The 13,483-nt window shown below is 40.0% G+C and overlaps 1 protein-coding gene across 1 annotated transcript in view; it reads right to left on the bottom strand.

The window, feature by feature from the left end:
* The window catches only part of ABCA4 (ATP binding cassette subfamily A member 4), an 81,668-nt gene that overhangs the window by 27,432 nt on the left and 40,753 nt on the right, over positions 1-13,483 (bottom strand). Inside the window, exons 18-29 of the mRNA XM_074152201.1 lie at positions 11,786-12,010; positions 8,960-9,137; positions 7,487-7,618; positions 6,634-6,773; positions 5,687-5,824; positions 5,230-5,417; positions 4,346-4,436; positions 3,537-3,742; positions 3,057-3,105; positions 2,312-2,553; positions 1,741-1,865; positions 301-399 (exon numbers count right to left, since the gene is read on the bottom strand). Of these exons, the coding sequence (XP_074008302.1) occupies positions 301-399; positions 1,741-1,865; positions 2,312-2,553; positions 3,057-3,105; positions 3,537-3,742; positions 4,346-4,436; positions 5,230-5,417; positions 5,687-5,824; positions 6,634-6,773; positions 7,487-7,618; positions 8,960-9,137; positions 11,786-12,010 (1,813 nt within the window). The remainder of the gene's footprint in view (positions 1-300; positions 400-1,740; positions 1,866-2,311; positions 2,554-3,056; positions 3,106-3,536; positions 3,743-4,345; positions 4,437-5,229; positions 5,418-5,686; positions 5,825-6,633; positions 6,774-7,486; positions 7,619-8,959; positions 9,138-11,785; positions 12,011-13,483) is intronic.

The following is a 13,483-nucleotide window of genomic DNA, read 5'->3' as shown; positions in this document are numbered from 1 at the left end:
TGGGTCTGAGTCCACTGGCCTACTGATATATATTTCAAGGTTGCTTAATTCTCAATACAGGGCTACATGAGCTGGCTTCCAGCTAGTCACATTGAACACTGTGAATCGTTCTTAATCCAGTGGCATTGTTGCCTTGCTGTCTGTTACTTTTGACCCAATATCAGATATTATTGCCAACAATATATCTGAAGCATTGGCTCTAGTGAAAAGTCAAGCCAATTCATTCTTGTTTCACTATTCAAGTTCCACCAGTAATACCATGCTAGAATCTTGTTCAAGAGAGATTAGCTAGCAACTTACGGAAGCGGCTGATTCTTCATGCAGCGATTTCCAAATCCTGGTTTATTCAAGAAAGCATCTATCAGGGAGACCATCTGCTCACTGCCAGGACGCTCATTACTAAAGGAATAAGATAGGACTTTCTCTATTAAATTTTTTTTCAAAGCATTGTACTGGAATACACATAGCAACTGGTGAAGGACAGTCATATGGCAGAACCACCTGCCCCCTACCCAAATGCTGAGAATTCAATTATTTTTTTTATTTATGTAAAATCCCAGAACCTTCCAAGATGGTTAACAGGCTAAAGCAATGGTTCTTTTCTCCTAATATTAAAGCATGGCTTCTGACATAGTCCTATAGCAATATTCTCCAAAAAGGCTTCAATCCGCATTTCTACCCTCTCAGCCCTGCCACACTCAGCAATAATCAGAAGATGAAAACATATTCTGCATTTTCATTTGCTGAGGCCAAAGAGACAATGCTGTTAATAGTCAAGTCTCTGCAACTAACAACCAATAACATTAGGCTACAGAATATTGCTATTGCCAAGTGTTATACAAGTATGATTATTAAACTCTGCTCCATACACTACCATGTCATATGAATTTTCAGTATGAGACTCAAGGAAAACGCTTCCAAATTATTGCCTTCAGTTTTGCCACTTTCTGCTAGTTGCTATCTAGTCTAGGACTTAAACATTGTTTACAAGTTTCCTCTGCATTGCACATGTTTTGACTTGGTCAAAGTTCAGTTTTGGAATACATGGAAGTGAAGGTGAAGCAAGTGTTCAGGACAGAGGAATTGTGCAGTCACCTGGAGAGACCAGAACTGAAGCTTCTATGAAGAATGAAGGGAGACAAAGTGCTAGTAGACAAAAATAATAATTCAGACCCAACCAAAGGATACTGTGTGGGGAGAAACTACTAAGCACCAGCATTAATAAAACCTAAGAGTCTCTGCTTTCATCTTGTTTCCATAACTTTGCCCAAATACTGCACTAACTATAAATCAATCTTCCACAGGTCAGCTGATAGGCTTGAATCTCAGTGTTCTCCAAGATTATGAATATAGGAGCAGTTCAATGGCATATCAGAAACAGTCAGATTTCTTACTGTCCTGCATCTCCTGTTAGGTGGGATATGTAACTTTCTAAGTGTTGAGGCCATGAGTTCAGGTGGGAAGAGGAGAGTACCAAAGATAGCAAGATATTTGAAGGATTATTGGTTAGACATACTAGCCGCAGTATTCTCCACTTGCACCAATTTCATGCCATTTTAAATCTGCTAATTCCAGTGGAGTTAATCCTTTTTCACATCACATAGAGTGAGAAAAGCCCAGTAAGACAGGGCCCCATGATCCTAAACGCTAGGGAGAAAAGGGTGTGTATATGATGCCCTTTTGATATGACACCCTATATGATGTGTATATAACATATTTTTACTCAGAGATTCCTCTTACCTGAAGAAAGTAAACTGTTGTCCATAGATCCAAGGGTGTAAGGTTAAGGCAGGATATTCTCCAAATGGAGGAATAATGACTGTAAGTATTAAAGACAGCAACACAAAACTAGCAGGGAGAACAATCTGCAGGGAACATGAAAACATCATGCTAGGTTATTAGATATATGCTGTAGAGTGACACTGTACACACCTCATTATATATATATAAATATATATAAACAAAGGAAGGATAGCAGCAGCACAAAAATCAGATCTGGTTTAGCTCCTGAACACCAACAATTTAGTTTCCAATGCTTTCAGTTAAGATTCTGGTTGTAACAGAACCTTATTTTGTTAAAAATAAAATGCTGGGCTAGTAGTGATTGAATTGTGAACTTGGTGTAGGTGATAGACTCTAGGCAGAAAGAAATAGAATAAGAGACATAAGAGCTGGAACGATAATTAGGACAGTTAGGGACACTGTTACCCCTCTGCAGCACCTCTGTTGCTTTGCACAGAGACATTGCTGGGAAAGACACTGTTGAGAATGTTGTGGGAAAGAGTCAAGAACAGCAAAAGCAGGTCAATACCTGGGCTAGGAAGTCCTTGTGGCTGCGGGAGGCATGGTGAAACCGTTTGATGAGCAGTGCTTTGATCTGCTGATGTACAAGCTGAAAACCTTTGTACTGTCGCGACCCTTTGCCTTCATTTTGATCTCCTGCTATGCCTACTGGCATTCGAGAAGTGTCATTAGTTTTCAGTGCGGTTTGTTCAGCTGGTTTGTTCTCAGAAGAAGGTTTGCCAAGAGCAGAACCATTTTCTTGAGTGTCTCCTAGTTTAAGATGAAAAGGGGCAGAGACGTGAAGGTAGCACAAACATTTTAATGAGCTCCAGATTTTACCAACTGTATATCTCACATCACTAGACTGCTTTAATTACAACTGTTGCACTGTGGCTGTATCTAGTGGCATCATACAGGTTAACATTCCTCTTACTCAGAAGGATGAACAAGTTAGTCATGTATGTAGTTCATGGACTAATGGTCAGCAAAGTACCTTTTATAAAACTACTAAAACCATTGACATCTGGGGGCTTGACACTCCACTTTTATTTACATAGTTACAAATCTCATCCAATCTAACTAAAAGTATTTTTGCTGACTTCATCTTGTTTCTCAGATACCATGTCAGGCCCTAAAACCAGATATTTGCTGACCAAATTTACTTTGGCAAGAACACCGTACAGAGACTGAAAAGTTCTGAGGCTCTTCTTGGCGTTCAGAATACATAACAGTCCCGAGAAAAGTTTATCAAATAATGATTCATGGATCTATACCTGCTTTTTGCATTCCAGGGTCAGCTTCTGCTGTGGCCTTTAGGAAAACCTGCCAGCGACAAGTACATCTCCCAGTTAGGAATAGAATAGGTACAATAACCTGACCTCTGGAACATGATACATCATCTTTTGATGTAACAGAAAAAAATGTAGATACCTTTTCAGTACTCCTGCTTATTACACAATCAGAGGTCTCTTATGAAATATCTCAGAAAAAAAAGAAAGGAACAAACTAAAATACAAAGAAAGACAGATTTCAGGCTAATGAGTCATGGTCCACATGGCTAACATGAACTAAGGCTTGGATCCTCTCTTTACACCCATTCCAAAGACTGTCTGAGTGTGCCACTGCATATGTGACTAGATTTTGAAGGGAATATTAGGAATCAGTAAGATTACATGTTTAAGAACAGGAACTGTCTCAGAAAACATTCTAGGGACTGATGGTAAAATCAGAAGATATTTTAATCTGCCTGTTACCTCTTCAAGTGGTGTGTCTGAAACTCCAAAACTGCTGAGTCCCAGGTCATCCAATGTTTCCTCCAGTTCTCTGAAGAGACTGGCATAAGATCGCTGTTTAAAGTGTTTATTGGGCAAAAGGTAAATGAGTTCCTGACCAATGTTTTCAATTAATTTTGCTTCTGGGATATGATGATGAATTACTTCTGCTAGCTCATTCAGATCTCCTGTGAAAAATCAAAACAGTGTTCAAAGAATGAATATTTAACCATGCTAAGCATGATTTCAAAAGCTCTTGTTTGCACTATACAAAAGGGGACTGCTCTATTACATAACCTACAGATATCTCAGTTAATTCTGTACTAGACTGGGCTATGTTGCTAATTATGCTCTGGAACTAGGTAGCGGGAAATTATTTCAGGTCTGTTAATAAAGCACAACAAAATCTTAAGGAATATCTACTTAGGTTCTCTTATATAGAAAAGCCAAAACGACTTTTGCTGAGAAAGCTAGTTTCCTTTGCTCTATATACACTTCAGTTTTCATTAAGAAATTACACATTTTGGTGCAGAGTAGTTCAAAACTCAGTCTATACGGCTAAAGCACACAAACTTCCAGTTCATCATCTGTACTTGAGACCACATATAAATGGAAAAGGGGCAATGGTAAGCAGAAATACAAAGTAACCTTATCGAATTCATGTTACAATACAGATATTAGACACAAGTACTGAAGAAGTGGGCCTCAGCAGCATGGATCAGTAAAATGAGATTGCAGCACAACAGGAGACATAGCTATATGCTGGAATGTGGTACTGTCCCACTTCTCACCATCCAGGTCCTGCTCCGGAGGTCCTTCTTTGTCCCTGTGTGCACAGCTGGAGCAGGAGCAGGAGCACTGAGATCCACAGCTACAAAGTGACTAGCATGGACAAGCAACAGATAATAAGATGAAAGTGCTTCAGATACATGCAAAATAGGATGTAAGGCTTGTCAGCCTTTGAACGGCTTGAGTCAGTGAAAAATAAATCATATCTGGAGCATCTTGAACATATTATACTGAAAGTCATCTGAGGACCGGATTAAGCAATGCAGAAAACATAAATCCACCTGCACAAAGCATATCTGTCAGTTCTAAATTGCATGCAAAGATACCTAGGGAAAAGCAAATCAGCAGTGGCCAAGAGTATACAAATCATGTTTGCTACTAAGACTGGAAGTACTCCTAACAGCAGAAAGAAACCAGATCCCTACTTCTCAAGCTGTGTGAGGCTGGTTTAGCTATGGATAAATGTAGACTCCTCTGGTGTCTGTGCTAGTTACTAGACTGCACCATGTTTACAACCACTGTACTGCAAAAGGAAGCATCAGAGAGACTCATATATGGAAAAAGGCAACTTGATTGGTAAAAGTTTAGACATACTTAACTGATGAGAGTGAGATATAGACCACTGAGAGCTTCATATCCACCTATTATTTTCACCTGTCTGGCTGAATATATAGTTATAAAACAAGAGAAGATTTTTACAGAGAAACTCACTTATCCATATAATTTCATGAGATGTCATCAAATTTTCTCATTGCTTTCTTCATTTTGAAGTCAGTTTTGTACAAAGCCTTAAGCAGCACTTAACTGCTTTCTACCTTGGTGCAGTGCATGAATGTATGTAGGTATTTTTCAGATTTCATGTGCAGAGAAGGAGCTACATACTTACCGAAGCCCTTCCAATTCTAGTGTTTTTCCTTTTGCGAACAAGGGTGAGATAGAAGCCAGACCCAAAGTAGTTCTTTAGGAATACAGGAGAGCCTGAGCAGAAGAGCTTCCCTTGGGATATGATAGCTACTCTGTCTCCAAGGATGTCTGCCTCATCCATGTGATGGGTTGAAAGGATGATGGTTCTGCCTAGAAGGAACAAGGAGGGATGTTTAAGGCATGGACTCTCTCTCTGGGACTCAAAACTGTGCTTAGCTTTCTGGCAATTAATGCAGGATTTTCTCTGCACCAGAGCCAGGTCCCAAGTTTGCCACATCCATAGGTATCTGTTCAAAGAATCCTGTTTGCTTGTATTCATATCACACTACTCACAACAGTTTACACAGCAGGCACATGCTGCATGTATGACAGGTTTTTTAAAACAAACTAAAAACTATTTCCACTCTCAAACCTGTTACCTGAGCGATACTTCAGCAGAAGATCCCAGATAGATCGCCTGGAATACGGATCAACTCCAGAAGTGGGCTCATCTAAGACTACCACTTTTGCTTCACCCACAAAAGCAATGGCAACTGACAGCTTCCTCTGCATTCCACCTACCAAATAACAGAGACATCCAGGAGTCTGAGATGAGTTGCCTATGTGGGATGTAACTAACACTACTTTTCAGTGTGAGGACAAACTGATAGAAGTAAAACAAAACCCCTTCTCAGACAAGTATTCCTACAAAGTTTAATCAATAATCACATTTCTCTTCTGAAGTTCAGAACAGCTTGTTCAAAAAAATTTTTTTAATATATTTTTCATCTATATGGCATTTTCTGCTTCTTGCCAGAAGCAAAAGCAGGAAGATATGAGATTTTCATGTTCTCATGTGAAACCAGACAACTTTTATAGTTGCAATCAGGACAAAGTAGTATAAGACCACCTGGCTGTTTATTCAAATCAAGTTTTTGTATCTGAAAGTGAAATGAGTTCAAATACACTACGTGCATTTGTACCTTTAGAATGAAAGAAATTACTCCTCCCAAATAATACAGTATTATAGAGTACTGATCCAAACAGTAGAGCAGCATGATAGTATAATATTTCATTTGTCTTGAAATAAGAGAACATTTTGGGGTTTTTTGCTTATGTTCACAAATTTTCTTTTATATACTCATTTAGAAATAGAAGCTTTAAGTATATCTGAATTTGTTGCATATTTATAAGAAACAGAATCTGTAGGGACAGGTTGTGCCAGCTTTACTATTTGTACAATCCCTTTTACTCTTCGAGAGTAAAGACCTCCCCAGTGCACAGTACTGTGCCAAAATATGGTCTCAAACATGTAATTCAAACAATAATTGCCCAAAGACAAAGAAAGCACAGCAGAAAAAAAATCTTAAAACAATCCTGTGGGCACCTGACAAATTCTGAGCCTCTTCATTCCTTTTATGGGCAAGGCCCATGTCTTCCAGCATTGTTTCCAACTCTTGCTCAGCTTCATCCCTGGATCTCCCTTTCAGTTGAGAATAAAACAAGATGTGCTCTGCTACAGTAAGGCTGTGAAATCAGACAGAAAGGTACCTAAGCAATTTAAATGAATAAGCATACTTTTTCCCAAGCAGCAATAAATTCACTCTAGCTTTATCTTGCTAATGGAAGAGGGGCCGCTTTACCCTAAATCTCGATCAGAAATCTTCTTTGGGATCAACACATTTCACTCAGATATCATAGGCTCTTTCTCTGCCTTTTCAAAGCAGAACCGGCTACTAAAGGAACAGGTATAGCAGGCATCGAGATATACATTTATGGGAATAAAACGGGAGCTAATGTGAGTAGCTGCATTAAGGAAGAGTGCTGTTGAGATGAACACAAACTGATGGCAGTAAAGCTGGAAATCACCTAAGAAGGTAGTAAATGGTCGATGGTAGTGCAAAAAGGATGTAAAAATATCCTGCTATTGCACTATCGGCTCAGATTTTTTTTGCTTTAGGAAGCCTAACTTATAGTGCATGAATTCCCAGGCTGAACTCCTGCTAACTCACACTGCAACAGAAAACATCATTTTCCTCGGAAACATCTTTGTTCCCGGCTAAGTGATACAGGAGATTTCTACCGGAGAAGGACATCACCTACCCTATGTGATTCTTAAGAAGTGCCTCTGAGATATATCTACCACCAGCACAGTATGAGAAACAACACAGGCTTTGGGGATCTGTCAAGCATGAAGACTGGGACCCTTATTCTTAAAGCTAGTATGGAATGATACTTACTGTTTGAATAAGATGTTGTACTGAGGGCACATGCCTAATCTGTGCCGAATGGAGTCCATGTGAGTCTGAATATCCAGGCCGCCAATCTGCACAGTTCCAGAGGTGGGTGGGAAAAGGCCCGTCAGTATCGACCTGGGAAAATAAAATGAGGAAAATCTCACTCCGATCTTTCTGTGCCAGGTTAGGAAGATGCATTGCATGATTCCACTAGATGGAGCATGTGGACTTCTTACTATGGGCCTCGATGAAACAACCCAGTAAAAAGCATACATATAAATACTCTTGCCCTGCTAGAGTGAGTATCTTGTGTATCTACTAACGCAATTTTTGATATGCCTGCCTGTACAGTTCTGGCCTGCTTTTAAAAACTCTTTTAGTCAGCTACTCTGAAACAGAGAGAGTAGTTTGTTCACCATGTTATAACACCCCTATATACAAGAGGGTCTAAAACGAAGCTCACTAGGACCAAGACAGAGAATAATGGTTTGAGGTTTCCAGCCATGCTGACTCATGCCCTACACCTTTATTTTCTGTAAAATGGAAGTGGGCCAAATGTTATGTTGCAGCTGGGAGGAACACGTTACTATATTTGGATGAATAATAGATTTTTCAGTTCTGAAAATTTGAAAGCAATAGAAATTTTTGCTTATGCCAGGAGAATAGAAAAACAAATTTACAAATAATTTCAGCAGATTAGAATGCTTTTATTTTGGGTCAAACATTTCTTGCGGAATAATTAAAAAAATTAAAAGGCATTTTAAAGTGCATTTGGAATAAGAAAGTTTTTTAATTAAAAAAAGTGTTCTGCTGGGAAACATCATAATGAAACACTTCAGTTCTTTCAACATTTGGTGAACATGTCACAGACTCAGGGAACATTTTGTTCAACTGTTAACCCTATTTTGCCAAATAAAGTTCGGTATAAAGAAAATTAAACATTCTTAAAGTCCGGCTTCCTGAGACACTAGGGTTCTAGGACTAGAGAAACATTTTAATCTCGACATGGATCTTGCATATATGTAACCATTTTGTCTAAAGAGGGCCTATATTTTATACTTCTTTGCAGTCAGACCAAAAAATGTGACTGACAAAGCCAGTTAGAGAGAAACCAAGAACACGTGGAGTGTGGTGGTTTTCAGTCTTCAGCTCTCTCAGCCAGTAGATCTCCATCTTCACCTATGGGGAGTTAGGTCGTGGGAAATGAATTCTCAGGGAGAGAATTGCTTCCTTCTCTCTAAACTTTCACTTGTTTTTGTCATTCATTGCCTCCCTCCCAGGGCTTTAGCTAATCCAGGATATCTTCTCTTTGCCTAGGGGCAGCATTTCCATGTCTGGAAAAAGCTTGATGTTGTGCGTCAAGCTAGCTGCTGGGATGTCAGAGAGACAAAGGAAGAGTGAAAAGAGAAGACTGCACCTTGGGACAGAGCAATAGAGTGCTGCCTTAGATTTGCTTCTTCTAAAATACACACTTACAAGGTGGTTGTCTTTCCTGCTCCATTGTGGCCAAGGAAGGCTGTGATCTGGCCCTCATAAAAAGTAATATTCATGCCATCTACTGCTGGCTTGGGCCTGTTCGCAAAAATCTTCACCAGGTTCTGAATGCATACTCCTGGAATCAGTCCTGTTGGCTCAGGCTCAAAGAATGTATCTACTTGAAAGGCAAGAATTCAAGAATGAAAAAGGAGTAAAAGCATGTGTTTTAATCCCAGTTCTGATGATGACACATCAATAAGTGCAGAAACAACAGCACATACACAGTGAAATACAGCATCATGTGCCAGGGCCAGTTTCTCTGGTCACACCAGTACCAAACTGAGGCAAGATTTCTAACCAAGTGCAATTTATTTAGATTCACCCACATACCAATGACAGGAGAAGCTGAGCCCAGAATTGTAATGGTCTCTGGAGAAGTAACTCATTGGATCAGCTGAAGCTGAACATGCTTTCTGTTTTCATTGTGTAGCAGGAAGATTATTTGGGGTTGTTGTCTGTAGATACTTAGATAGGCTGAGAGATTACATTAAACAAGCAGCGGGTTGCCTCTCTAGCTAGGATGAAATCTGCCATTCAAATCATCTGCCCAGCTGTGCATTCTTTTACCATGATACTTTAAAAAAAACAACATTTGCCTTTAATCTTAGTAGGTGAAATGTACCCCCTTGCTGAGGCCAGCTCAAGACTCCGGCAGTACCTAACATGAGCACTACATGGGATGGCGTTCTCTCAGGATTAAAAATGCATTATTGTAAATAGCACCATTAGGATGTTTTATTGCATCAGCTTCTAGACAAAACAAACTTCCTTTGAAGTAAATTAAGCCCTTGGGCAATGTGAATTATGGGAGTTGAGAAATTTAAACTAAAGACCCTGTCCACTTTTGTTTACACAGAATGCTTAAGGCTTTGTAGAGAGCCTTGTTTTGCAATTGCAGTTTACTTAAATTGTTCAGTACCCAGCAGGTCTATGTGGATAGCAGCCAATGCCATCTGGGTGAAACCAGCCCCACCTCCATCAGTGGCTTGTATGACTGTCATTATAAACAATACTCAGGAAAAAGTCCCAAATATGTTGTACATGAGAGAGCCATGTATTCTACGGAGCAGCTGAAATAATTCATCTGGAATGGGTAGCTTTATTTTAAATAAGATTATGTTTATGACAAACTTTTCTTTTGCTTTGTGAAAGAATCTATGTTTCCTTTTACCTTAGGGGACCAAGTTCAAACACCCCTGTATTTACAAAATTTCACATGGACTCTGGTTAGACAGTTCGGCATGTACTGGCAATTGGGGTACCATCTTCACTTTATATGTACCAAGTTCAATTCATATTTGCCTGCAAGACTCACTGACAAGTTCTGAGGCAAATTCTCTGATGATCTCCCCAGTATCTGTTTTGCATCACCTGAAGGATACTGATGGAAGGTTGAGATCCCTTTTTTTTTTGTGATTCACATTTCTCCACTTTGATCCTGAATAGGATAGAATAGATCCCCTGGTGCAATTTTGGGCCATTTAGATCTTTCCACAGAGGTGACAACATTTGTGGGGAGATGTGGATGGGGCTTTGGTGAAAGCTCTGCTTAAAGCGTTTCAAGGAATCAGGACAGACTTATAGCGTGTCTGCCCTGCTTTGCTAACCTGTGCTAGTGTTGGAGTGCGCTAGAGTTAAGCCATTAGAACTAATCTCCATTTCTGACCTCGTTACTCTTACATGAAGTGCTAGCTCTTACATGAAGCCATTTTGGAAACTGTGTCCTTGAATCATACCAGGTCTGCTCTTGGCTTCTCCATGTCTCCCACTTCCTGCGTAGCTGGCTAAAAGGGAAGGCAAGCTTTTTTCTGTGCAGTGACAGGCAAAGCCCTTCCCCTGTGGCCACAGAGCAGCTGGAACCTGGGAGCTGACTAGTGTAGCACCACAAAGATAAGGCAGTACTAGGAGAAGATTGGCTGAAATAACCTTTGCCCTCTGCCTGTCTTTTTTCTTTTGAAGTCCTGTCCTGTTTCCATTCACCCTGAATGCATGTTTTCAGTGCCTACGTGAGGAGCTCCAATGACCCCACTTTTATCTCTAGTTTTTCAAGAGAGTCAGAGTGGGCCCAGAGCTGTCTGTAGCAGTTACTTTTGCTACAGAATCCACATGCATTCCTCTGAGCATCACATACAGAAAACTCCTTTGGCTCCCCACAAAAGAAGACATTGGGACTTGAAAACAAGGCAGGTCATTCAGGAATTCTTAGGTGGTGGCTAATGTCAGCATCATAAAAGGCTGCAGACAGACACACAGAGCACTTCAGATAAATCCCTTTGAAACCTTGAAACCAGCCTTTCCCTAAAGATGCAAGACACACTAAAGATAGGCCAAAAAAAAGGGGGAGGGAGGGCTAGGAGGCAAGAACATTCCTCTCAGCATAAGTATTTTTATTGAAGTCATGGCTCTGTTTAATTCTAAGAAGTCAATGTATGTGTTTCTGAGGCTTCCCTCAGCAGGAACACTAACTTGCTATAGAAACAGCCTGCATTTGCACGATAAAAAGCAAGTTGCAGAGGTCTTCTGGAAGGCAGCTCTCTTATATACGGTGGCTAAAATATTCTAAAGGATTGCGAATGTAGAGGAATCAGTAAGAGGGTAGTTGGGAGAGTCAGTGCTTCACCTGAGCTTAGCTCTGGCAGTTGCATGCTATCCTCTGTAGCCTACTGGGCTGTTGTAGTTTGACTCCAATCATTCCTACTTCTAGTTTGTCATGAAGTACAATAAGTATAGTATCTCAGAAGTAGTTAGGTTGCTTGCTTTCCTTACTATTAATGTCATCTTTGTCATGGACATCTGTCTTAGACTTCCCCTCCTCGCCGTGTTCTTTTTCTCGTTTGTGTCTACATCGTTTGTTTTTACCATCCTTCTCCCCATGGTTGTCACTCTTTTCTTCTGGCTTTTCAGGCTCTTCAGATTCCTTTGTTCCACTTTCATTTTTTTCCCCTTCCATGGCCTTCTGATCCACACAGCCTTCTGACTGTGGACTTTTTTCTATGTAAACCAAAAGTAACCAACATTTAATTAACCAAAATTTAATTTCCTCTTATCTCTAGGGGTGCTTTGAGGAAAAGGAGGTAGTCCTAAGCATTGAGCTCTCCAGGCGCGTTAATCGTAAGTGCTTTACTCAGGTTAGGAACACAGTACTCAAAGCCATCTAGCTTAAAATCTGCTTCACAGTGTCAGGATCAGATATTTAAGGAAGACCATTCATGATTTCGCAATTATAGGCTCAGAGTAGAAGGTCCTGACTAACATTAGGTACATGCTTTATATTTTGACCATGCAGCTCTAGACCAAATTCTTCACTGCATGAAGAGAAAGGCCATACAAGCATTTCACAGACTTACAGGGAGTGAGACGAAGGAAAACAAAATTTAAAAGTTAAATGTAAAGCAAACTGCTAAACTGCTACTTAGATTAAGAGACTATGTCCAGGCCAGTGAGTTGGTGTTAACTGTTGTACAAGAAATTCTGGCTTTCCAATTTGGTCTTAGACCTTCCTGCCACGAAGGAAAACAGTCACTTAAAATCACTAATGGGGACAGGCTTGAAGCAGGAAGAACATTGACATAAGAAGAGGGAGCCCCTGAAGGAACTGTTTGCATAACACAAATTCAAGCTGGCAGCCTAGAGTTCAACTAGCACAACGGTAATTTATCGGATGGCATAGGACTTAATTTTGTTGTGAAATTTCACCATTTCAGCTGTGGATTTACACTATATGAGATTTTCTTATCCAGTTTCCTTCCCAACACATTAATCAGTTATGATAAATTAAGAAAATGCTTAGTATTACCCTTGAAGGAAAGATATGAGTTGAGAAAAGTTCTACAGTTGTTGAGGCACTGAAGAGTCTTAGTTCTTCAAACAGGTAAGAATCACATGCCTCCTACAAAGTAATTAATCAGAAATGACCTTTCCAACTGTCCCTGCTTGACAAAACCCAAGGGAATGTTTTGTAGAAGAGAGGATGAAATAACTATCAGCACACTCAGGCTAGCTGAGATAATAATGGAATAATTTAGATCAGAATAGACGTCCAAAGATCTCCAGTTCAATACTCAAAAAATAGGGACAATTCAGATCACAGTGACCATCCCAAAAAATGGAAATCTCACAACCTTTCTGAGCAACCTGTTCCAGTGTTCTAACTACCTTCACAATAAATAATTTTTTTCTTATATTGAATCAGAATTCCTGTTTTGCATTCTATTTTCCACGCTTCCGCTAGGCACAGCTCTATCTTAACTTTCTCAATTAGGCTGAATTCAGCAGCGTCTCCTCGTGTGTTATATGCTCCAGCTCCTAACCAGCTTGGTGACTCCTTACTGAGCTCCCTCCAGTAACTCTGTCTTCCTTTCAATGAGGATCCCCAAACTGGACAGCGCAGTACTCCAGATGCAGTCTCACAAGTGCTAACTAGAAGGGAAGAATCACTTCCCTTGAACTAATGGCTATACTCCT

This window comes from Numenius arquata, chromosome 8, assembly GCF_964106895.1.
Source record: "Numenius arquata chromosome 8, bNumArq3.hap1.1, whole genome shotgun sequence".
Lineage (NCBI taxonomy): Eukaryota > Metazoa > Chordata > Aves > Charadriiformes > Scolopacidae > Numenius > Numenius arquata.
Note: the sequence above shows the minus strand (reverse complement) of the source record. Positions and strands in the feature narration are given on the sequence as shown.